Source organism: Hemibagrus wyckioides, linkage group LG01 (assembly GCF_019097595.1).
Source record: "Hemibagrus wyckioides isolate EC202008001 linkage group LG01, SWU_Hwy_1.0, whole genome shotgun sequence".
Taxonomy (NCBI): Eukaryota; Metazoa; Chordata; class Actinopteri; order Siluriformes; family Bagridae; genus Hemibagrus; species Hemibagrus wyckioides.
The window spans coordinates 9,685,780-9,712,006 of NC_080710.1; the positions used below are offsets into that span (position 1 = coordinate 9,685,780).

Here is a 26,227-nt window from a genome sequence, read left to right on the forward strand (position 1 = left end):
ACACACACACACACACACACACACACTCAGGACTGAACTGTACAAACTCTCTCTCTCACACACACACACACACACACACACTCAGGACTGAACTGTACAAACTCTCTCTCTCACACACACACACACACACACACACTCAGGACTGAACTGTACAAACTCTCTCTCTCACACACACACACACACACTCAGGACTGAACTGTACAAACTCTCTCTCTCTCACACACACACACACACACACACACTCAGGACTGAACTGTACAAACTCTCTCTCTCACACACACACACACACACTCAGGACTGAACTGTACAAACTCTCTCTCTCACACACACACACACACACACACTCAGGACTGAACTGTACAAACTCTCTCTCTCTCACACACACACACACACACACACACACTCAGGACTGAACTGTACAAACTCTCTCTCTCACACACACACACACACACTCAGGACTGAACTGTACAAACTCTCTCTCTCACACACACACACACACACACACTCAGGACTGAACTGTACAAACTCTCTCTCTCTCACACACACACACACACACACACTCAGGACTGAACTGTACAAACTCTCTCTCTCACACACACACACACACACTCAGGACTGAACTGTACAAAACTCTCTGTCTCTCTCACACACATACACACACACACACACACTCTCACCTGTGTGGACACACACACACACAATTTATATTGTTCAATACTTATTGCACTACCTCAACCCTTGTGTTTATTACATCTGCTGCTACAGTATATTTATATTTATGTTTATTTCTATTTTGCACTACCTCAACCGCTGCTATTGTATTTTTGCACAATACATGTTGTCAGGTCTTAAAGTTGCACATCATCTCATTTTATTTCATTTCATTTACATTTCATTGCACATGTTCTTTTTCTTTTTTCGGCGCTAAGTGTCCTGTGTTTTTGTGTTGTCTTTTTTTTGCACTGTCTTGTCGTTGCTCTGTTTGCACCTAGCTGCACACTTTGCACTTTATGTGGCTTGGAATAACTTCGGTCCTAGCTCTGTGTTGTTGTTTTTTTGTGTTTGAACTTTACTTTATGTTGTATGTTTATGTAGCACCAGGTCCTGGAGAAACGTTGTTTCATTTCACTATGTACTGCGACAGCTATATGTGGTTGAAATGACAATAAAGCTTGAATCTTGAATCTTAACAGTGCTGAGGTCTGAGATGTCTAGCGTTGTGTATGATTTGTTTAATCAATTTAGTGCATAACTTTTATTGTGCTGTACATATAATACGCTCACAGAACAGCATTACTCCTACTGGTTTCATAAATATTTATCAGTGACCTTTCCAGTCATCAGCCCTGAGATCACTTCTGGCATGTGGTAGAATGGGAGATTCACAGCATGAAAGAAAAAATCTGCAGAAATTACATGATACAATCATATCAACATAGACCAGTATCTCAAAGGAATGATTCCAATCCATGAAGAACTGAAGCTGAAGGGAATATAGTATAATGTTAGTATAATGTTCCTAATAAAGTGCTCAGTGAGTGTTTATAAATTCTGGCTGCTGTGAGAGTAAAATTCTATTGTTTGAAAGTATTTATACAATCAGCATTAAGCACTTCCCTAGTGAACCTGATGCAGTTTTTAAACCAATGCCAAACTCATAGAGTTGAAGCACTGTATAAAAATATAAACACCTTTTGTTAGCCAGGGCTTTATGACCTACTGTAAGATTTGAGAAGCTGTTAAAGATGTTTAGCTGCATTTGAAAGACACATGCTGTAATTAGGGGAAATATTCCACCATAAAATTCCCCTGAGATACTTAGATGAAAGTATCACAGGCAAATCACAGGATGCATCTGCTTACAGGGCATTTCTGCCTTTTATTCAGTGTTTAACTTTTCATTAGAGTTACTTGTGTACTCTTTTATAGGAAGCACCATTTGGCTGGTGGAGGAGAGGAGCACGCCACAATGGAGCCGGCAGGCGTTCTTCAATGCATTCTACAGGGAAAAATCATCGATCAAATGAGAGCTGTAGACGTAGAGAGAGTGAGAGTTGAATGATTCACTTATCGTACATCTGACTGAGGAAATGGCCTGTAATCTCATCTGCATTTGGAAAAAAACCCAAAGAGCATTAATCTTCTGTTTAAAACACATTGTACTTAAATCTCAAACAGACACCTAGAGAAGCACAGCACCTCTGAGTATAGTTTGCATTCAATTCAATGAAAAACGCTGATATATTGTATTCCATAAGATTGCTGAATAATATAGGCATTCATAAATGTTTAACACTCAATAATATAATGCAGAATATCCCAGCTTCTTAGTCCTCTTTTTTTTCATATTTCATGTTAACTTATTCCTCATTGTCTTTTACGGATTTATGATTACTATGATTTTGATCTACTGTGAACATAGTTTGCTCTTTAAAAATACTTTCATTTTGAGTACTTTTTCATTCTGTACTTTTCACCAAAAACTGCCACCGACTAATCACCCCTTTCCACATCTTCCTCTCTGATTGGCCTCCTGGAAACATGTCCAGAGTGCACAGGACAAACAAATGCTTAGTGGTGTCCAGTTAAGCATGACAAATATTGTGCAAGTGGAGAGAAAATACAGTCTAGCAGGTCACGTAAACACAAGTATGTGCTTCCAAAAAGATTAGAAAAAAGCAGTTATAGAAAGAATGATAGAAAGATTTTATAAATCCTGTATATATATATATATATATATATTTTAGCTCTAGATATTAATGATATTGTTGATAGAGAACATTTAAATGGTATGATTTTGTGGTTTAATAGCTTATACATTTTTATATATGTAATTATTATCGGATGCATAAATATTGAATAAACACATTGTTAGACTTCAAGGAACCTGATGCACTCAAACTGTTAGAGTTCTGAATATGGGTTAAGGAACGTATACTGTAGTCACATGTTTTAGGCGTTTACACCCAGTGGTTTTTAATTCTTTGAAATGCTGGTTATAGACATCTGTGTTGTTTCTTATAAATACTCAGCATTTTACACATACACGCTTTCTCACAAGCACATCAATGGGAAATGTGTGATGTTTGATTCACATCTAACCAGATGTGTTGAAATGCTACATACCTTTAAGTGTGATGTTTTTTTAACTGACTAATCTTCATGGTGCACTTGGGTATTCCCAATAAAATAGTCAGGCATTTCATGTAATGCAGGTTTGCTAACATACGTGTTGTTGACTAAGTTGGTCCATATGTTACACAGGATACCTGTGACATTATAAAGTAGTCTACTCTGTGGTAATTTATCACTGTGTGCATTATACACCAACCAGGCATAAGATTAAGACCACCTGCATAATATTGTGTTTGTCCCTCTTTTGCTGCCCTGACCCATCATGCACTGTGTATTCTGACACCTTTCTATCAGAACCAGCATTAACTTCTTCAACAATTTGAGCAACAGTAGCTCGTCTGTTGGATTGGATCACACGGGCCAGCCTTTGATCCCCATATGATTCAATGAGTCTTGGCCGCCCATGGCCCTGTCGCCGGTTCACCATGGTTCCTTCCTTGGACCACTTTTGATAGATACTGACCACTGCAGACCGGGAACACCTCACAAGAGCTGCAGTTTTGGAGATGCTCTGATCCAGTCGTCTAGCCATCACAATTTGGCCCTTGTCAAACTCGCTCAAATCCTTACACTTGTCCATTTTTCCTGCTTCTAACATCAACTTTGAGGACAAAATGTTCATTTGCTGCCTAATATATCCCACCCACTAACAGGTGCCATGATGAGGAGATAATCAGTGTTATTCACGTCACCTCTCAGTGTTCATAATGTTATGGCTGTTCAGTGTACACTGTCATATTCATAGGAACTTATACATGGCCCACTGGAGGATGTCTTGATTCTATGGATAATAGAATGGATTAAGCCTACTAACCAGTAGAGCTCAAGTAAAGACAAAAGACCAAATGTGTGAAGCACTTTTTATGTTTGTGTGAATTCTGCAGTTCTTCATGATAAAACGATATTAATTTAAATGGAATAAAACTCTTGCTCAACAAATTTACTGAATGGATCTCACACATGTTTTCTAAGCAGTGTACTCTTAACCCCTATGTAATAGGACCTCTGTGAACTGCAACAAGAGGCAAGCCCTTGTGTTATGTTGTGACCCAGCATCTGCAGTTTGAATCAGTAATATAATGCTTTATGAGGGTGTGGAGTCTGATGTAATGAAAATATGTGTGAATATGAATATTATTTAGGATTAGACTGTGTTTTGTATCTTGCATCTCACACAGACATGTAATGATGAGATCAGTATGAGGTATGAGGTCAGTTTAAATCAGAACTGCAGAAGGTCCAGGTGAAATGCAGATTTTAACTATTTTAATTAATCATGTTATATAAGGATATTATAAAAAAAAAACTTGTCTTAATTCTTAGAAATAGCTTTTCCATTATATATCATATTCTGTGAACTCTGAATTTTATAGGTCTGTAAAGTATTTGTAGTTTATTTATTTCAGTGCCACATCAACTTTCCCATCCTGTTTCCTGCCTCTGCACAGCTTATTTGTCTCATTTGTGTGCTTAAGAGGGGTGACCCCGCTTCGTTGTTATGCAATTTATCAAGCACTACTGAGAGAGAGAGAGAGAGAGAGAGAGAGAGAGAGAGAAAGAGAGGAGGGGAAGAACTTCAGGGAAAACAGCCGCCCAGCTACCAAATGCTATTTTTAAGAACTGTCTTGAATGTAACACAGACTGAACTGGATTTTATACCTAGCAGTTGGGACCCAAAGCAAACAGGATAAAATGAGGTGACATTTGATGTTTCCTTTATGTTTCGCATGATGTTTGACTTGTTCCTGTTGGTGATCTTCACGAAACTTCTTATTAAATGCACTTTTTTGGTGAACTACTGAGTCATGAGCGTCCCCATTGCGTTTACTCTTCTCGTGCTGTGTGTGGTCAAAGTCCAGTGTGGTCAGGAGAGTCCTGTATGTCCTCGGAAAGGTAAGGGAACTACAGCCTTCATTTCAATTCAGCTGTTCTGCAGTTATGGAATAAACAAGTGTTTTGTCCAAGGTGTGTGGTCACAGTAAATGTTAACTTTCCAATTAATTTGAAAATTAAATTTAAAGTAATACTTTTAAATTTATAAATATTATATATATATTATATATGTGTATATATATATATATATATATATATATATATATATATATATATATATATATATATAATGCTCACCTTTTGAATATATTTCAGGAAAATTCATATAGATTGTCTGCAACTCCGACAAAGTGAATGTTAATCTGTCTTTACTGCGTGTAACTGTTACTATTGACCACTATACCACACAAGAGACCACCAGAGGGCACACACTCACCCCAACCTTTTTTATAAATACTTTGTTTCCTTTCTTGAATGTACTCATCGGTTTTGTGATTCTTTAGGTTTTGTGGTTTCCCTCCTTAGTTGTAGAGTACTGTGTTTGTGCGTAGTTGATACAGTATGTAAGTGATAATATATAAGTATAAAAGTGAATACGTGAATGCATGCAGCAATACATAGACAACTACAGTAATGTGAAAAAACAAGCAAAGTGAATTGAATCTAAGCCTCTGAAATTATAGATAATAATAATTCTATAATAATTCTATAATCATTCTGTGATGGTTCTGTGATGTAAATAAATGTTACCTTAATTGCAAGATCATTTTCTTTAACAATACAAATAGCTATATCACAATTTGACTAATGTGAAAGATTTATCTTCCCTTAGAATCTCATCCTGGAGTGCTGGCCTTAAATATGGGGTCAGAGGTCATCCTGGGCTGCAGGGGTGATGTCACTGTGGATAGAGTGCTATTAGTAATGGGTACAAAACCTAAAGAGCGGCACAAGAAAAGAGGAGATATAACAAGCCACTGGAGACCCAGAGAGAATCCTGATGCTCTTGGAAAACACCATCCAGAAACTGTGAATTTTACCACACCTGGAATGTACAAAATAAATACTGAAACTAAAGTCAGTGACTCTGTAACCAGTGCTAACCCAGCGATGAGTTCAGCAAAGGAGAAAGTGGGAAATGGGCAAATTTCCCTTGCTGTCAATCAGTTCACTAAATTCAACAGTGTGGGCAGAGTTACAGAAGAAGGAGGGGCTTTTAGTATAACCATGGAAATGGGTTTGCGCACTGAGAGGAGCACCAGCACAGAATATGAAGAAGATGAAGACTACAAAGAGAAGGTGGATGGATTGAGAGTGACCAGATCCATTAAGAGACAGGCACGATGGACAAGGAACGGTCAGCTCGTACGAGTCGGTGTGGAACATGGCGGGGTTTTGAGACTTCCTGCTCTTCAGTTGACTGACTCAGGGAACTACAGCTGCTATAGGAGAGGAAAACTAGTTTCATCGGTTAAAATCAGTGTTGGCAGTAAGGAGACATATCTATATATACACACACACACACTGATATACTGAAGACAAATGCATAAATCCTCTGGTATCATACTACCCAAATACGCTTATATCTTTCATAGTCCCTCCTGTGAGCCCAACCTTGTCATGCCACAAGAAATCCCACATCAGCCAAATCCAGTGTGAGTGGATATCAAGACAGCCCATCATCCCACAGCCTCAGTGTTACCTGCTCCACAGGAAAGGGTAAGTGTGTGTGAAAAAGAGAGTGTCATTCTAAGTAGATGATTACAGGTGTCAGGGATGATTTATACCTCTGTAAGTGCAGCTCTGTGAGCAAGTCAGGATGATGTGTGCAGACGCTCAAACAGGGTGAAGTTTTCAGAGTGTCCTCTAGGAGGCACAGTCTCGTAAACCACACTCTTCACAATTTTGTGAATTACACAGTGAAGAAAACAGAAACAACACAAGTTTTGGATTCCACTGTACTGTTAATGAATAGAAGGTCATGCATAAAAAGGCCATGCATGAGGTTGTTGGGGAAGTGGATCTCACCCCATGTGTAAAATCAACACATACATAGAAATAAAAAAAATAATAGAAACACTAAAATAAATCAGTTTGTATGTGCACATTCTAGGATTCTGTTTATATATGGACATGTGCAATACTAACACGAGTTGTATACACAGGTGAATACATGACAGTGTGTGTTAAATCTAAGCCTCATACTTCCTACAGGTGAAACATAACAGTACTAATTTGTTTTTTCAAAGTTGAAACCTAGTGATGTTTCCTAAGCAGTATATTCTTAACCCCTATATGTATTAGGACAGCTGTGTATTGCAACATGAGGCAAGCCCTTGTTATATGTCTTATATGTCCCAGCATCTGCAGTTTGAATCATGAGGGTGTGGAGTCTGATGTAATGATAATGTAATAAATGTAATAATGTGATGTAATAAATAATATGAATATTTAAGAATCAAATGTGTTTTTATATCTAGCATGAGGATTTGTGGATTCCCCCCCTCCCAAAAAAACCCCCAGAAACAATGTAAGATCTGGTTTTCACTGTAGTAATAATGAACAGAATAAGCATAAAAAGGGCAGGGTGGTGGTTATGAGGTGGAGGGGGAAATCATTTGAATTCTTAGTCGACTGTATTCAGCAGTACTTTTAGTCACAGAACAGCAATGCTTTTTTACACACCATCTACACTGTCTTTATTCAGAGTCCATTAGAAGAAAGAGAAAATAATCCTGTAGGATTACACTTCTCTACCATCTAATCAGTGTTCACTCAATGCACAGTACAGAATATTATGCAAAACCTGTAGTTAGCTCATGACACATTTACCTCCCATGTTTTGCAATGCAAAGATGCATTACTGCAGAAATATAAGCTAGACTTCACACATATTCAAGTTCTTTCTGATACACATAGGTCAATTTCTCTTCTTCAAGAAGTTTCTATTTTGTACTAGCAAACTGAACTGAACTGAACTGACAGAGAATCGTAAAGGGGATAATGCACCTCAGGCAGAGCTTGTAACTAGGTAGCCATAGGTGAAGATACTTAGTGGACAGCCAAACAACTTGGCTAGGTTGGAGCGTCTCAGTCGATTAGCCTGGTTGTGTTGATGTTGTACAGCTCTCTGGAATTGCACCAGCACACCGTCCCACATGCTCCTGCTTTGCCTGATCCAATCATGCTGGGATGTCTGAGAGCTTGCCTGACCATGGAAACAAAGGAAGTTGGTATCCTAAAACACATTTGAAGGGCGTGAGACCCATGGGGAAATGCACCAACGAGAGCATATTCTGACCATGGCAGGAATTCGCTCCATCAGTGTTGGTCACAGCTGCAGTAGGATTGTAAATACAAACTGATCTCCTGATAAAGTCTCTCCACCTGGCCGTTGAACTGGGAGTGATAACTTGACATGGTGTCTCCATAGTCAAGATGTGAACTAAGTGGCATGATCGGAGACCGTGTCCTTTGAAAGGCCGTAGAACCTGAAGACTTGATGATGGAGGGTCTTCGCCATCTCCATTGCAGTTTGGAGATGCTTGAGGGGAATCGGTCTGCATGCCTTGGAAAATCAGTCATTGATGACATTGATGGTCGTGTGGCCCTGGGAGTTTGGTAGTTCAGTAGGAAAGTCCACTGATAGGTGAGACCATGGCCGCTGTGGTATTGGTAAAAGCTCAAGTAGGCCCACCAGCAGCTGTCTGAGTGTTTTGGATTGTGCACAAATTCAACTATACAAAACACAAAACCAAAATGTGAAAACCATGAAATGGAGAAAGAAGGTCAAAACAAGAAGGGAAGCAATCAGAGCAAAAATACAAGGGCTTGGTATGAAGAAAAACTGAATGCAGCTTAAAAAGTCCTATACACAGGAAGTGACGGATGAAACAGGAAGTGAGTCAAAAATCAGGCGAGGGCTCCCTCTGGCAGGAGGATGGGTGGTTCACAGGCTGGGGGGTTACACTTTATTTTATTAGACTGTTACAGTATCTAGTGAATAAGGAATGACATAGATGAATATATTTACATGGCAACACAGAGGACATGAAAAAGTGTGTGTATTTAAATACTCTTTGCATATTAGGAAAACATTTTCTTTTAATTTTCGTATTACTTTTGATATTGTACAGAGGTACTTGGCATCAATGTGCAGCAAATTTATCTGTGCTGGTATGCTGTAATATTCCATGCTTATAATTTCTCTATAGGATGAGAATGTTTCAGGACTCCATGTTCATATGCACATAAACAAATTTTTAAGGTGTAAAATAAAGATATGTACAGGCAGGGAACTTTAGGCCTGCCATCAAATATATGGCTGTTAATCATTGCCTGATACTACTTCTGGTTCTTTCATTACTGTAATACAGATTCCAGTAAATGTCACCATAATAACAGGGTCAAAACCTGGATATTTCTGCCAGCAAGCTGTAATGTGGCACTGTCTTTCAATAAACTGTAGCTCACACAGAACTGACAACAATCGTGCCATCTTTGGCCATCCATATATTTCAGATAGGAGTATTAAACTGCAATGCTGGATCATTTAATCATTACCATACTTCTTATGTTGGAAATGTACAGTCACCCAACAAAAGCTGTTGTCTTTTTGCCAAATTACAACGATTAATTCTCTTCTCTCTCTCTCTTTTTTTTTTTAGATTTGAGAAGATCTCCCGTGTGAATTGTTCATACTCTGCTGCATGCTCCTGCTGCTGGTGTGTATTACCCAGTAGTGAGGATGACAGAAATGTATATACAGCTAAACTGTGTGTGACCAACACAGCGGGCAATGCCACCAGCTCTCTATACAGCTACATTTCTCAAGACATCAGTGAGTGTGGGGTGTGTGTGTCATATTTCTAGGGTAGATGAGTTTATAATGTTACTGTATTGGTTTAACTTCTACACACCTCTGTCCATCTCTCTCTCTCTCTCTCTGTATCAGTTAAGCCTGATCCTCCTGATGGAGTTGAAGTGAAGCCAGTCAAGGGTGAACCTCAAATCTTGAATGTCTCCTGGTCTTTACCTGCCACCTGGATGTGGGAGTTTTACTACACCCTTAACTTCCAGCTGAGATATCGTCCTCTACTTGCCAATGAGGTAGAAAAAAGGGGTGTGTGGGCATATGTGTTTGTGTGTTTGTTTATAAGATAGTTTGTATGTTTCTTTATAACAGAGAATCTTCAAATACAAATTGTTGTAATATTCACAATGCAATCTGAAAGTGTGTGTTGGTATATGTGTGTGTGTGTGTGTGTGTGTGCAGTATCAGAAGGTGGACACAGACAGTAAATGCTGGTTGATTTTGGATGCTCTGCCAGACTGTGACTACGAGATTCAGATTCGAGCTAAAGACGAGTATGATGGGCAGTGGAGTGACTGGACCAGACCTGTGCATGCACGCACATGGACAGGTAATTAGAGTACACACACCCACACATTCATTGCTTTCAGCCAGTGCACATCTGGACATAGAGCTGCAAAACTCACTCAAATTTTTATGCCAAACTGAAACTGAGAATTTGAATAGGAAAGTAGTTATTCAGCTAGATAAATATTTATGTACAAAATAAAGCTGTGTGTCACCCACATTTTCTTATTTCATTTATCTTTATTACACATAAAGATGTAAAAAATTAAAAACATATGCAGGGAATTGTGGTTCTTAACTCAGAAAATGTCCAAACTGGTTTAAGCTGACAGGAAGGTTATGGTGATTCAAATAAACACTCATTACAACCAGGGTGAGGAGAAAAGCATCTCAAAATGCAACATGTTGAATCCTAGGAATTTGGGCAACAACAGCAGAGCAAAGGAAAACCACCCCCATTTCCATTCCTGTCAGCCAATGTCAGGAATCTGAGGCTACACTGGACACACACTGTCCATTTTAGATGAAGTTCCTGATGAGATAAGCCAAATGTCACCCAAAATTATTCCATACACTCACTGTGCACAAAAGACCATTGTGTGTGAAACCATCCTTTCTGGCACCAACGTCCATGCCACAGTTAAAGTCACACATTTTCTTTATTCTGATGTTTAATGTGAACATTAACTGAAGCTCTTGATTTGTATCTGCATGATTTTTTGCATTGTGCCACTGCCACATGATTGGCTGATTGATAACTGCATAAATAAACAGGTGTTCCTAATAAAATGCACAGTGAGAGTATGCTAATAAAAATGGATGTCTTTATAGCTCCTGAAACCACTGCTGCCCCTGACTTCAATACTGTGGTAAGTACCTCTCCAAATACTCACACAAACATACACACACAGTAGGGAGGAAGACAGCTTTTAGCAATAACAAAACACAAATGAAGCATTAAATCAGTTCCTCCTACAACAGCAGTTTTAAAACCTCCCCATAAGAGGTCACGTGATTTACAAAAGAGGTCAAAACCCCTAGTTAGATAACACTGTCAAGAAGGTGTGGCTTCTTATTGTTAGAAGCAACAAATTTATTAGGCTGATTCCCTTTGAATGTACTTTGGCACTACTTTAGTTTTCGTGCAGCCTCCTAACCTTACTTGGGACTCCAGTCCATCACACTGGATTGTGCTGAGTGGGGATTAATGATTAATGTTGCAAGTACTTAGTTTGCACTCATGGTAGATAACAGATACAGTATAATTGACTGAAATTGACTCAGATCACACTTCATCAGTCATTAAAGTGAAAGAGTGTTTGTTTAAAAGGGAGAATGCATTAATGTTTAAATCTGTACTTGTGTCTTTTCTGCACACTGTTTTAGGAGCCGGTTCACATATTTTCTGACGGTTCAGGGGGGACAGAAGGTGACATAGGTAAATATGTGGCAGAGATGGTAGATATTCTGTGTGTTTGTACATAGGCACATGTGTTCATATTTGTACATGGGCCAGGATAAAACTTTTCTCCTTAGATATTTGATTTTCAGGAGGAAAAACATTGAATTTAAAACATAAAAGCACTAGTAGATTTAATACAAGTATTATTTTCATTTGTGGAACTTAATGTGGAGTATGGGTTTATGCCAAGACTATTTTTAAGTTAATTGTGTTATTTTGTCAGCTTTCAAAGTAAGTGCTGCATTAACAGGAAAAGAAATGATGACATCATCAGTAATGGGCTTGTATTTTTCTTGACATCTCAAAATCCACCCCTAAACCCCCCCTCTCTCTGGTGTGGTAGATTTTAGGCCTGCTGATGACGGTGATGGTGTAGTGTGGGTCTATGTGCTGTGGGTGATGGGATTCTCTCTCCTTATCACCATCATTATTGTCGCTGTCTACACTCTCAGGTATGTCTGGCCATTCTTAGTTCAGTTTCTGCTTCTTTCACATCGGATCACAGGCCACTGATAGAGCTGAACATTTGTAGGCCCCCTAAATGTCTTTCTTGATGAGTCCAGGACATCAAATCTATATTAGCATTCCTAATATACCTTATTTAAATAGCACATTTTATACACAACAGTGAAGACAGAGCATAGTCATCTAAAGTATTACAATATATTATAAAATGTGAAATGGTTTGCAGTGACCTGGTTAAGGATCCGTTGTTTTACTCCTGTATTTCTATCTGCCTTTTTCTCTCAGATGGAGAATGCCATTCCTGACTAAAAAGAGCCAGGGGAGTGTATCATCTCCTTTTCCTCTCCTTCAGCAGCCCCTGAAAACTCTGAAATGCAGCTATCAGGAAAAGGAAGAGGGAGGCATCCATTTGCACAATGTGGACTACTTTTTCTCTCCCTATGGACTAGCTAGGTCTTGAGCAAACAAGCTGTTACATTGCCAAGGCCAGTATTCTGTGAAAGCACACACACACACACACACACACACACACATTTGTCTTAAACTTTTGTGTCTTACTAACCTTCTATCGATATAATCATTAATGCAGCAAGCACTTACACCTAAACCAAACCCTATTTTTTTACCTTAATCTTATTCTCAGGTTATAATCTCAGTAACCAAAAGGAAGTTTTAGTTTTAGTTTTTATTTATTTATTTTAATTATCAGGCAAGGATCAGCCACGAGGTCAAAACAGTCATATATTGCTATAACTGTGGGAACATTTGGTCCCTACAAAGATATAGAAACATTACACACACACACACACACACACACAAACACACACACACACACACACACACACACATACATACACACACACACTTACTTTCCATCTCTCCCTCTCTCTGTGTTGTTGATTTTTTTCGTTTTATTTTTATGAGGTGCTTTATTCTTGTTACTAACATAGCAGTAAATGACTGTATATATATATATATATATATATATATATATATATATATATATATATATATATATATATATATATATATATATATATATATATATATATATTGTGATATGACTATATTTTCAGCCTTCATCTGCCCATTGTAAACAATTTAAAGCTTTGGATGGTATTAGAGCTTTTGTTTAAATTAAGATAAAAAAAAAAACAACTTTGCAAAATATAACCTCAAAATGTGAATCAGTGGCATTAAGCTAAACTTCATCCACTTTGTGAAACGCTGCTGCCTCTAAAACAGAGCATTTTTCTCAAAATCTTACATATGCTGCAAAACTGCTGTTTTTGCTAATGCTGTTTTGGTAACTGTCTTAGATTAAAGAAATATCTTCTTGTTGTTCTTTTTATTTATAATAACTGTACACACCTTTTTATCAAAATTGTATTCACATTTTCCAAGCTATTCACACAGTTCCTTTTGCCATCATGCAGCTCAGCACAGCAGTTAATAAAAGTCCACCAGAACACTAGCAAAGCTTCTCTTTCAACAATAAAGCCTTTATCATTTTTCAAATCTTCATCATATCAGATTTTTCATTTTGTTGTTGTTATTTTTTTCTTAAATACATAAGCCAACATTCCATTACAAAACAGGAACATGGTACCTCTTTACTGTATAGGATGTACTGAGTGTACAATACAGGAATTAATAAAAATGCTGCAATATACTTTAATGTGCTTTGCATCATTTTTGCAGGGACTTAAGGGGAATTGAAACAACAGAAGTCCAGAAATTAAAATTATGTACAATATATTCCCTGTTCTGACACACTATACTACATTTTGATACAATATACCACATTACATGCTCCCAACTTTGTGAGAACAGTTTGGTGATGACATTCCAGTTTTAACCTGGTTCGCAATCTCCATTCGAATTTATCCCAAAGGTTGGGTTGAGGTCAGGACTGACCAGTCAAGTTCCTCCACACCAAACTCACTCATCCATGTCTTTATGGACCTTGCTTTGTGCACTGGTGTACAGTCATGTTGGAACAGGAAGGGGTCATCCCCAAACTGTTCCACAAAATTGGGAGCATGAAATTGTCCAAAATGTCTTGGTATGCTGAAGCATTAGGAGTTCCTTTCACTGGAACTAAGGGGCCAAGCTCAACACCTGAAAAACAACACCTGAATTCAATTATTTGGAGGGGTGTCCCAAAACCTTTGGCAATATAGTGTACATAGACAGACACATATGGTATGCAAAAACTAGAGATATTATTTTCATATACAGCACAGTAAACAAAAAATAATTATGCACTGAAGATATTTACACGATCAGACGGTAGGTAACTGATCTTCCCTCAATTGATTTGGCCAACAGCTTAAGCCAATAAAGGTAAATGTAGTTGGAGCGATCCTAGAAAAACTGTGTGTGGGGCAGGAATACACACTTGAAGATATACAAGAGCACCAAACATGTCTATAGACACTCACACATTTATCTTATCCTGTCCACATACTAGCATGTTTTTTATGGTAGGAGGTGACAGGAAACTGAAGAGAACCCAGAGAAAATGCACATGGACAGATAGTAGCCTGAGCACAGGATCAAACCAAAGACCCTGGAGCTGTTGGGAAACAACACTACACAACACTACCCACTGGACCACCATACCACTCTTAAAACCATTTACCCTTTTTAAAGACGGAAACAAATTGGGGGACTCATAGATCAGCAGAATGCCTTGTTCTCATCCAGTCCAAAAAAAAACCCTTGTCACACTCCTCTTCATCTCCCTCCTCTTCGTCTCCCTCCAATGGCTCCATGTAGCTGCCCATATGAATTTCAGGGCTCAGGTACAAACCTGTTACTATCTACAAAAAATAAAATCAAATCTACACTTACCAGTATTTACACTTCTACACTTTTGTTCCCTTGTCTCCTCTTGAACTCAATTAAAAATCTTAAATAATAGCGCTACTTATATTGTCCGCTGCATGAAATGTTGCAGCTTTTGCTTGTACTTGCACATTTGCAAGACGCTTTAGATAAAAACATCTGCTGAAAGATTAAATGAAATGTGAATTTAAGGATTTTTTAATTGCTCACAATTTTCTGAATTTATGATTTATCAGTCAATTTATCAACAATTTCACAATGTCAATTTATCATCAATTTCACTGTTTTATTATAACAATACTTGTGTTGTTTAAAATTCATTATTAGCTTTGAAAACAGTTTGGAAACTTGATAAATGAGCAAAGAGAACAAAGACTAGTATTCTGAATGTTAAACCAAAACTGGAAACAAACAGATTTTAAGGATGTTGTATACTAGTGACGTACGTACTATAGTGACGTACTATAAATGATAAGTGAACAGGTGTAACAAACAGTAATTGTCTAGAAATCATAGATAGATAGATAGATAGATAGATAGATAGATAGATAGATAGATAGATAGATAGATAGATAGATAGATAGATAGATAGATTATCTGTCATTATAAATTAATATAAACACCAGATAGTGTGATTATAAATTATTATAAACACCAGAGAGTGTGATTATAAATTATTATAAACACCAGAGAGTGTGATTATAAATTATTATAAACATTGAAGAGTGTCATTATAAATTATTATAAACACCAGAGAGTGTCATTATAAATTATTATAAAGAGTGTGATTATAAATGTCCTTCTACAGTCATATACAGTCAGTTGGAGTTGTGTAACCAGGAGCTCCTGAGCAGCTCATAAATTAGCTCAACATCTGAGCTTCAACACCAACTCCTCCATGCCAAAGCCTTCAGATGCTGATGGAGATACAACATATGTAGAATGTTATTTTGTGTATTGATTAGGAGGTTGTCCTCAAAGTACACATGGGGTCGGCATCTTCTCTTTGAATGTCCGAAATCTTCATGAAGCAGAATCAAGCTGGAGCTGGTCCATCTCTGGGTGCCTCAGGATACCTGCAGGGTTGGGCTCTTCTCACTGAAGGTCTGAAATCTTCATGAAGCGAAACACAACTGGAGCTGGCAGAATCTCTAGATAGATAGATAGATAGATAGATAGATAGATAGATAGATAGATAGATAGATAGATAGATAGATAGATAGATAGATACTTATATAGATAGATAGATAGATAGATAGATAGATAGATAGATAGATAGATAGATAGATAGATAGATAGATAGATAGATAGATAGATAGATACTTATATAGATAGATAGATAGATAGATAGATAGATAGATAGATAGATAGATAGATAGATAGATAGATAGATAGATAGATAGATACAGATAGATCTTCACTCTACAGTGTTTTTCTTTGCTGGATACACGCATTCGTGGTCTTTGTTTGCCATCTAGCGGACAGTAAAGCAACAACTAACCAAAAAATAATAAAGAAAATGAAGAAAGAAAAAAAAACAACTCACCAATGACTATAATAATAATAATAATAATAATAATAATAATAATAATAATAATAATAATAATAATAAAACAGATAAATGACTATAATATCGTATATATGATCTTTAAACACTTTTAATATTCAAACTTTAAATGACGTTAAAAAAATAATCGAAATTAAACAATTAAAAAAAACTTCTGAACAAGTTGGATATTGTTTATAATAACTGATGTTGATTAACAGCAAACTCACCATCATCCTTTGTCCTGGTTCATTGACTGAATTTCAGTGATGAGTCGCCCTTTCAAAAGTTCAACATTTGCCATGTCCCGGAACCCATGGTTTTTAAATCTTATGTCCAGGTAGGTACTGACAGCAAGACCATGAAAGGTTTCAAGACCTCTGAAACGACGTTGGCATTGTGCTGACAGCTCAGCTGATTAGATGCCGTTGATCTCAGAAGTAGTGACACCAGGGGAATCACTTTTGAAACTGAAACATGGTTTACAGTTGATGTCTCTCTTGTTACTTCTTCAAATGGTCCCAGAGCATCAATGGACAGACTGATCATTGACCAGTCTTCCTCACTTAAGCACTTTCCAAGAACACAGAGGACTGTAGTAACAGCTTCCCTCTGCTCAAATAGTCTCTCAAACATATAGAACACAGAGTTCCACCTTGTTTCAACTGATTGTATCAGTTTGTGTTCTGGAGACTTCAGTTGCTTCTATGAGCCTCTCTGCTGCTGTTGTGCTGTGGTGAAAGAAAGTTACAATAGCCATGCATCGCTGCTGGATGTCAAGAAGATCAGGGACACACGAAGCTCCGTTTCATTTCATTTTAACAGCGATTCACAGCAGAGCTCTGCAACAAACATAAAAATTAAAATTAAAATAAAAGAAGAGATTTTTTGGGATACAAAGAGGTGTATCTTGTGGGGCATCCAATTAGATTATTTTGGTACTAGTTTGGGGTCACAGGGTCACATGACCTAGAAGCTATTGAAGAAAGAGTGTTTTTTTTAGAATAAAAATAAAAATAAAAGAAGAGATTTTTTGGGATCAAAAGAGGTGTACCCAGTGAATGCATCCAAATAGATTATTTTAGTACTAGTTTTGGGTCATAGGGTCACATGACCTAGAAGCTATTGAAGAAATAGTAGTTTTTTTAATAAAAAATTTAAATAAAAATAAAAGAAGAGATTTTTGGGATGCAAAGAGGTGTACCTTGTGGAGGTGTCCAATTAGATTATTTTGGTACTACTTTGGGGTCACAGGGTCACATGACCTAGAAGCTATTGAAGAAAGAGTGTTTTTTTAAAAATTAAAATTAAAATAAAAGAAGAGATTTTTTGGGATAAGAAGAGGTGTACCTTGCGGAGGTGTCCAAGTAGATTATTTTGGTACTAGTTTTGGGTCACAGGGTCACATGACCTAGAAGCTATTAAAGAAATAGTAGGGGTTTTTTTAAATAAAAATTAAAAGAAAAATAAAAGAAGAGATTTTTTGGGATGCAAAGAGGTGTACCTTGTGGAGGTGTCCAAATAGATTATTTTGGTACTAGTTTTGGGTCATAGGGTCACATGACCTAGAAGCTATTGAAGAAAGAGTGTTTTTTTTTAATTAAAATTAAAATAAAAACAAAAGAAGAGATTTTTTGGGATACAAAGAGGTGTACCTTGCGGAGGTGTCCAAATAGATTATTTTAGTACTAGTTTTGGGTCACAGGGTCACATGACCTAGAAGCTATTGAAGGAATAGTTATTTTTTTTTCAGTCGTACAGAAATTTGTCGACGGTCCCTAAACTTCCGCTTCCGAATCTCTGTCTAATGTCTGAATATCAAGCTTCACCGCGGTCTTCGTGTGTAAGTCGAGATATAAACGGAGCAACTTATTCAGAAACATGTAAGCTTTTTGATGAACAGGAACAACGTGCTTTAGAGAATTTTAAACTAAAGTATCGATCTCGGCAGGCTGGTATCGATACTATGGATACGATAGCGTACAGTCTTGCGCTTAAAATCATGGAGATTGTGTTTTTCTTGTCTTGTCTTTTTGTATTGGCGTTGATCTGCGCGGCTGACCTGCCTTCGAAATGTGAGTAAAATGTCAGATTGTAAGAGAATTGTGAACTTGTTCTGATTATGTACAATGCTTCCTAATCCGTTTAAAGCGGCCGCTGAAAATTAATGAATGACGAACTTCCTATTCCACCTGAGTTTTGTTTTTTTAATGTTTCCACTGGGGACATGGGGGACAATGTGCGTTTCGAAATCCCGTTTGCGATTTTTTCACCGCACGCTGTCATCCCCACGGAGGCGCAGGTCTGAGCAGGGCACTGAGATGCGCGCGTAAGCGTCCAGGAACGTCACGTGCACACTAAAAATAGCTGACTGAAAGGTGTAATGAACAGGTAAAGCGGTTGCACCACAGTCAGCGAAGAAACAGCAGAAGCAGCAATAGATGACTTTAATGTCAACATGGATGAAAAGAAAGAAAGGAGATGTGAGTTGGTTGATTCAGTAAATTAGCTCAGGTCAGGATAATCATATTTTCTGTCTACACCTGTTGATGTTAATGTTAGACTCAATATGATCATAACTCGGAGGACAGGTAAGGTGGATAGGATACATGGAGGGATGGGATTGAATGGATAGATGGAGGACAATGAAAAATGTTCTTTATCTCGAAGTTAATTTTTTTTGTTTGTTTTTCGTGTGACAATCTTGCATCTTGTGTGCCAAATAAGTAGTGTATCTATTGTGTTATCAATTTTCCATCATTTTGGGTTACAAAAGTAACGATTACAGATCATTATTCCTACCCTGCTATAATACAGTGTTGGAGGCATAAAAATGATCTACTTTAGTTATGTATGCTGCCCAGAAAATTACCACCAGGAATAAATATTTAAATTTATTCATTAACTAAGAGTTGGAGTTTATTCATGAAAGCCAATTATTAAAGTAATGATCAACATTTTCATATAATTACATATTAATATTGCTGCTGTCTATCTGCAATTGACGTTACAAAACAGTGATTCAACACATACAGCTGATAAAAGATTTTAGCTTTTTCTATTCTAAACCCCTGTGGTTTGGTGGATGTGTCTCTGACAGACGTCCTGTTCAACAAGTGATTCATTTTACATTTTCAGGTACAGCGCTTAGTTTAAAATAAAAGTTTGTTTAACAGAGGAAATTGAGTCTTACATTATTTAAACTTGATTCACACACAAAACATTAATGGTGAACATTTCTGACATTATAAAATGATTCTCTCAAGTCTTGGTGAGCGGCCCTTATTAAACAATAACAAGAAAGTAAGACATCTTTTTTATATGCATAGTTTAGTAGCCTAATGTTCTTTTTGGCAGAATTTATCATTATAATCAACTTAATTATTTCTTGGATTCTGTATCACCACAGTCCCTAAATGTATGTAAATGCAAGAAATTGGATTCAAATAAAAAATATTTTCCCCCATTTTGTGTAACCCCCCCCCCCACTTCTCAAACCAAACTTACACCATTGATGATCCTAACACGCACTACATTTCAATCATTTGTTTCAGGCTGCTCTCAGACCAGTGAGAACATCTCCTATACCTGTGAGAACATCAGTACAGTCAGTGGATTCAGGTTAAGTGTTCCTGAGAGTTTACCACCTAAATGCCTGGAGGAATGTGAGCATGGCTGGTACACTAAGGTGAGCCTTTCTTACAGCATGCTGTGTTTTTGTTTTTGTTTGTTTTAACTGATGTGTTTCTCTAAACATGTAACCTGTAACATGGTGTCTTGTAGAACAACACCTTTCTGGTTGACTCAAAAGAGACCTGTGGCAATTTATCAGAGCTTATAGTAAAGGTAACCCCTTGGAACGTGACCACACACACCTGTTTGGACGGAGCATACTGGAAAATGGACTGTCCCTGCTCAGGAAAAGTAAGCTTTTTTTTTTTTTTAGAAATTGTACATGATCTGGCATTGTACAGTCAGGAAAAACCTGAATCAGTTCAGAATTGAGGACTGAACAACAGCAATCTGGGAGATTGGTCTCTAAGCATGGAAATATAACCTGATGACTCCTGTATAGAGTAGATAGTCCATCATACTAGTCATCTTGTGCTAAGGCACTTGTAGCTGAGGGAAATTTGCCAACAGAATCAAAACATCTTAAGGAAGTAAATTGTACTACACCATGCCTGCAAAAAAGTAAAGTGTTTTTTGTAGCAAATGTTAATAAAGTTACTTCTGATGGGCTTAAAAATCAAATATGTTCATCAGGACTAACAAATTTCAAAGCATTACAAATATTTGGAGTTAAACAAACAAAATAAGCAAAATTGACCAAGGGTCAATTGACCAAGGGTGCCTTTTGCATTGAACTGGATATCTTCGAGACAGATGATCTGTATTGGCCAAAAACAGTAAAAGTGAGGTTAACTTGAATAAATGGAGTAACTCTAATATAATTCACCATTAAGACACTAGCTGTTCAGTAAGCCTATTAACTACACTGATGTGCTCCTTTTTCAGAACAATTTGGTGGTTTCCTACGAAGGTAAGTGTTTTGTTAGTAATGAATCTGGAGACAGTCTGATCTGCACAGCTTATTAAAATGATCCAAATTTAATATACATACAGTGTAAACATAAATGGTATATTTATGTGGTTGCATATGCCGTTTTTTTTTCTAGCTGTTGAAAGTCCAAAACCTGTGGGTAAGGATGTGGAGGAAGGCTCATACAATGGAAAATGTAAGTGGTTCCTTTACATGGGTCTTAATTGTTTTAGTTAATGTCAAATAGACTTTATTAATGAATGAATGAATGAATGAATGAATGAATGAATGAATGAATGAATGAATGAATGAAGGGGAACAAATATGTAATAAACTCACAAAAAGTGACAGTGGTGTAGTGTTTGCTATAAATACTTTGCACTACTCACTCAAAGTATAAAACCAAGAAACACTTCAAGTGTGTGGGTGAACTCTTTCACTGATTAGAGCCACACACTATGGCCCATGATGCTCAGCTGTATATTTATGCAGCCTCTGCTGAATGAATCCTAACAAGGAGTAATAGTGAGACACTGCAAGGTCAAAAATTAGTGGCAAATGGCCAGTGACTTCACCTTGCCATTGGATTCTGATGACAATTTCACAAAATGTCTCACCATCTTCAGAAAATGTTGCAATCTCTGAAAGTATTTCAACTGCTTGCAGCTATTTGCTCATCAATCATTATCTGGCATGGTGCCTGGGATTTTCCCGTCTAAGTCAGTACTGGCCTAATAGGTGAGAATATCACCATGGCCTGTCATTACCATGGGGAGTGTTTCATCCTCATGGACATTAATTAATTCTGTGAATTTGGCTGTCATCTTGGGACATCTTCTCAGTCTCACTCATTATCTTGTAGCAGGGGTTTATCTAGGTGTTAAACACTGTCCCTGGTGGATAGAAGGGGTGAATATTGATGTGACTTGACAAAAGTATTTGCAGCAAATACAACATTACTGTCACACTGGTACAGCAGATTTTAAAGGAAGATTCTTTTTAGACCTTGCATGTAACTTAAGTTATCTGAAGAGCATATTAACTGGGCACTTATAATCATTTTCTTTTTTTTAGTGCTGCATCTGCTGTGGCTCCTGCTGTGCATCCCTGTGTTTGCTGTGCTAATATGGAATTGCAAGGAAAAGGCTAAGGAGCAGTAAGTTAGCAAATCTTGTGAATAAATGATTGACGGTTTAAACATGTTTGGAATCTGCATTGCTTAATAATAGGATACGAGAGTATAGAATAATTAATATAGTGCATAAAAGAGCATTAATTAGACTTAGCTAGGGTTGTAAAGAAAAAAATAAATAGGAAAATCAGTCTAACAGTCAGGCACATACATTTTTAAGCCTAGATCTGTTGGGAAACAAAAAGTAAAGCAATTAAAAACTGATACTGCTGTTGAAAATGGAAGGACTTGACAATTGTTGGTGTAACAAGATCAATCTTGAGATAATCTGTACTCATTTTACTTGACCACTCTGCTGCCTTTGACACATTCACATTCTGCTGTTAACTCTCTCTGGTCTAGGAATCACTGGTACAGCTCTGTGGTGAATGGAGTCCTATCTCTCAGGTAGATCCTTTAAAGTCTCAATGAGGGGAGGGAGCCTGAATCTCAGCAACTCACAAGTGGGATTCCTGACATCAAGATCAAGGCCCCATTAACATCAGCATTAACAAGTTGTTCACACTGGACATCAGCTGTGCCTTTACCCTGGAGTTAATTAGCACAATTGGCACAAAGTGCTTATACAAGCACATAACAGACAATTCCATGAGCAATATTGAGATATGTAACCCTTGTGCATTGTTCAAAAACACTACCAGTTTGTCATGTTCTGGATGAAAACATTCACTAAATTAAAATGCTATAAACACATATCAGATCAATATTTGCTTAAATCTATTAACCTCAGTTCTGTTCAAAACTACTAAATGTTTTTTTTAAAAAAGTGTTCAAGAAAAAAAATGTGACCAGAAATGAATAAAACATAAACTTTTGCATTGTGTAGGTATTTTGTGAGTCCTTTCTGTGCATTTAAATGACTAATGCTTTTAATTTCGAGCATTTTTTAGTCACTTGAGTCCCACAGTCACTTCTTATATATGTGTTGAACCACAACTGTAGGCAGGAAGTTTATTACTGTTTTATCTAGTTCTTTTAGAGTGTTTTTAGAGTGTATTTGAATGCAATCTTCAAGGTTCAAGGTTTCTTTACTGTCAGTACCACCATATGTGCAGACATACAGAGGAATCGAAATACCGTTTCTCTTCTCTCGTCAGTATTAACATTGTACTTACAGTTAGTGCAACAAAGAACAGATGTTTGACGGTACCAGCAGTATACTTATAATAAATAGATATAAATAAACCAGTGAAAAATAAATTGAACTTCTGAATGGATATATATCTGAGTAAGTGTAAACAGTGAATTCTATTAAATATACAAATATATTCAAGGTGCACATAAGCTGAAGATAGATGTAAACATGAAGATAAACATGAAGATAAATGTAAACTTCAAAAAAGTTAGATAGAAAAACAGCATGTACAATATGTACAATAGCAGCAGTATGAGTAGTGCAATAAGACTGTAAGGTGTAAAGTGCAAAACAGTGTGTGATTGAAATAGTTTGTGCATGTATGCTGAAACATGTAATGTTTGAACAAGTGTTTGTAAACAGTTCAGTGTGTATAGAATTTTGTCGACAGTATAAAGTGCGAGGTTTGGGTGCGAGATTGTACGGCCTGGGTAGAATCAGTAACAGTGGGAGTAACGTCCATCTGGCAGACTTTTTTGACAGTAGATAGGACTTGGACGGAGTTCCAATCTTGGTATGGCCACGGTTGGAGCTGTGCCCAAGGTCCTAAGCAGAAGTGCAGCGCGTCATAGGAAGCCAAGGGTGGCAGGAGATATAGAGTTAGGGATAATTGGGAGGAAACTGCAGTTAACACTACAGCAGGTGTAGAAGTGAAAGAAAGCATTGTTTGCAATCTAAGACAGAGCAGTGGCCCTGAGGCGTACCCATGCTGGCCTCGGAGGTAGAAATGAACTGGTTGATAAAACCAAAGTCCCACTGATAAAAATAAGCCTATTATTATTCTTTATGACTGACCTCAGAAGTCTGATTATAATGGTATTCGGAAAAATTAAAAGTCATAAATAATGGTGTCCAAACAGAACCTGATATCTCAAAAAAAAAAGAAAAGAAAAGAAAATAGGAGTGACCTTCTAAGAGAGCATGGTTTGAATATTATGAACAGATTAAGAAAAAGAATAAAAAGATTGTGTTTTGTGATGCTTATTGCGGAGGTTGTTGGGATGTTCATTCGTGAGCAGCTCAATTCTTGTAACCAGTGCTGATTGCAAATAAAACCGTGTATCTGCATTCATCCAGTCTGCATGATTCGTCTTCTTTAGTTAGAGCCTTGCTTGACTGAGCTGTCGGGTCAATGTGGAGTTGAAGTCAGATAATAGCAAAGTAATAATTGAGTAGTATTAAATAGAGCATTACAGAAGCGGATGAAAATATTTTCCACAATGACAAGAAATCAGACTTTATTGAGAAAACAAAACAAAAATGACAACACTTTCTTTTAGTCACACCTTGGCATCTTCATTCGGCAGGTGGCGCTGCTACATCAAAAATTGAAAAAAAAAAAACACGAATTCTGGGGAGGGCTGAGCGGAGAGAGAGAGAGAGAGAGAGAGAGAGCGCTCACTTTCTTCCGGCGGGACGAGAAGGAAGATGGTATTGAAGAAGGTTTGCCTCGTTTTCTTTCTTCTCGTGGGATACAGACGCACATCTGCTAAAAGTGAGTATTTATTTTCATGCACTTTTTTCCTCATAACCTCACACGGGAAATGGGATGACTAGATTTATAGTAATAGAAATCCTAAAACGCATAGTCTTCAGTGACCGGTGTAGTGTGGTTAGAATCGCGGTGGATCCGATATCCTAACGTTTTGTCATACTTTTAAAACGATCTTACCGTAGCGCGCACTGAGATGCATGGGGTTTATGTGCGTGCTCACAGATAGCCAAGGTCAATTTCATCAGATCGGTGGCGTGTCTATGCGCGCGCGCACACCCGGTTCCGCTTGTTCCTGGTGAGCCACCTGGTGCTGCGCCATATTCTTTCGAGTAAGACCATTTGGAGTCATTTTCATGTTCTTCGTCAATCGCACTGCTGAAGGCTAGTGCACCGCAGTGGCTAGCGCTTCCGTCTCCAGGCTTTTTTAGACAATACACTAAGGAACAGGGCACTGGTGGCTAAGAAGAATCGAAGAGTGGCTTCGATTCCCAGCAACTGGAGGCAATGCCGGTCCCAAGCCCGGATAAAAAAAATGGGAGTGTTGCGTAAAACCTGTGGCGACCCCTCACACACGTATGGAGTAGCAGAAAGATCAAAGATTTTTTGTGGCTAATCAAGTTCAGTCCAAATGGTGATATTCGTGTGTGTGTGTGTGTGTGTGTGTGTGTGTGTGAGAGAGAGAGAGAGAGAGAGAGAGAGGCTGCTGCTCATGTCGCTGAAGATCATTGTCGCTACGTTGTGGCTGTTCGCCACAAGTGTTGTTTTTGACCTTAACCTGTCTCCCACATCTTTGGCTATTACTCTAAATTGAAATCAGTTTAAAAACTGTTTATCGTAGAATTACCGCGTAGTTTAATAAACATTAGGAATAATATCAGTGTCGCTCAACTCAAGCAGTGACAGCGCAAAAAAGTAAATGAGAGAAATGAAATTCACTGTAATGTAAGCCGACCGGAAATGTTACACCATTATGCTGTAACGCCTCTAGCAATCACGTGTCTTTTACATGGTTTTTTGTATACTTAAATTGTTTATGTAATCTATAATATTATGTACATTATAATAGTATATAAATCAGTTTGAGTTCACATTGTGTATGTGCCACTGTTGTGGCACACTAGTGTGCCATGAGAGGTTGCCAGGTTGTGCCGTGGGAAGCGTGCCCAATTACGTTTAATTGGTCCAAAAATG

The 26,227-nt window shown here is 37.6% G+C and overlaps 2 protein-coding genes across 7 annotated transcripts; both read left to right on the forward strand.

Moving 5' to 3' along the window:
• Positions 1-4,674: 4,674 nt before the first annotated feature.
• Positions 4,675-13,121, forward strand: LOC131361061 (interleukin-6 receptor subunit alpha-like). 3 transcript variants are annotated; one of them, XM_058401905.1, is made up of 10 exons: positions 4,675-5,100; positions 5,801-6,457; positions 6,564-6,687; positions 9,636-9,808; positions 9,923-10,077; positions 10,244-10,391; positions 11,180-11,217; positions 11,735-11,786; positions 12,154-12,262; positions 12,561-13,121. In XM_058401905.1, exons 1-10 carry the CDS (start codon positions 4,941-4,943, stop codon positions 12,733-12,735), a joined length of 1,791 nt encoding a protein of 596 aa, XP_058257888.1. In that variant the 5' UTR covers positions 4,675-4,940; the 3' UTR covers positions 12,736-13,121. The 3 variants fall into 3 exon arrangements, with proteins under 3 accessions (XP_058257888.1, XP_058257897.1, XP_058257906.1); XM_058401914.1 differs by having other exon boundaries at positions 4,676-5,028; XM_058401923.1 differs by having other exon boundaries at positions 4,680-4,832.
• Positions 13,122-18,411: 5,290 nt separating this feature from the next.
• Positions 18,412-23,224, forward strand: LOC131369601 (uncharacterized). Of its 4 annotated transcripts, none has more exons than XM_058416484.1 (7): positions 18,412-18,746; positions 20,226-20,359; positions 20,455-20,595; positions 21,190-21,214; positions 21,351-21,410; positions 22,289-22,370; positions 22,749-23,224. In XM_058416484.1, the coding sequence occupies exons 1-7, from the start codon at positions 18,479-18,481 to the stop codon at positions 22,795-22,797; spliced, it is 759 nt and encodes a 252-aa protein (XP_058272467.1). In that variant the 5' UTR covers positions 18,412-18,478; the 3' UTR covers positions 22,798-23,224. The 4 variants fall into 4 exon arrangements, with proteins under 4 accessions (XP_058272467.1, XP_058272507.1, XP_058272651.1 ...); XM_058416524.1 differs by having other exon boundaries at positions 18,426-18,554; XM_058416668.1 differs by having other exon boundaries at positions 18,464-18,514; positions 20,237-20,359.
• The last annotated feature ends 3,003 nt before the right edge of the window (positions 23,225-26,227 follow it).

Coding starts and splice junctions, on each gene's coding strand:
- LOC131361061 (XM_058401905.1), top strand. CDS start 4,941: ATGAGCGTCCCCATTGCGTTTACTCTTCTCGTGCTGTGTGTGGTCAAA. Junction 6,458..6,563: donor GGTTAAAATCAGTGTTGGCA/GTAAGGAGACAT, acceptor TATCTTTCATAG/TCCCTCCTGTGAGCCCAACC. Junction 11,787..12,153: donor GGGGACAGAAGGTGACATAG/GTAAATATGTGG, acceptor CTGGTGTGGTAG/ATTTTAGGCCTGCTGATGAC.
- LOC131369601 (XM_058416484.1), top strand. CDS start 18,479: ATGTCTGAATATCAAGCTTCACCGCGGTCTTCGTGTGTAAGTCGAGAT. Junction 21,411..22,288: donor AGGCTCATACAATGGAAAAT/GTAAGTGGTTCC, acceptor TCTTTTTTTTAG/TGCTGCATCTGCTGTGGCTC. Junction 22,371..22,748: donor AAGGAAAAGGCTAAGGAGCA/GTAAGTTAGCAA, acceptor TCTCTGGTCTAG/GAATCACTGGTACAGCTCTG.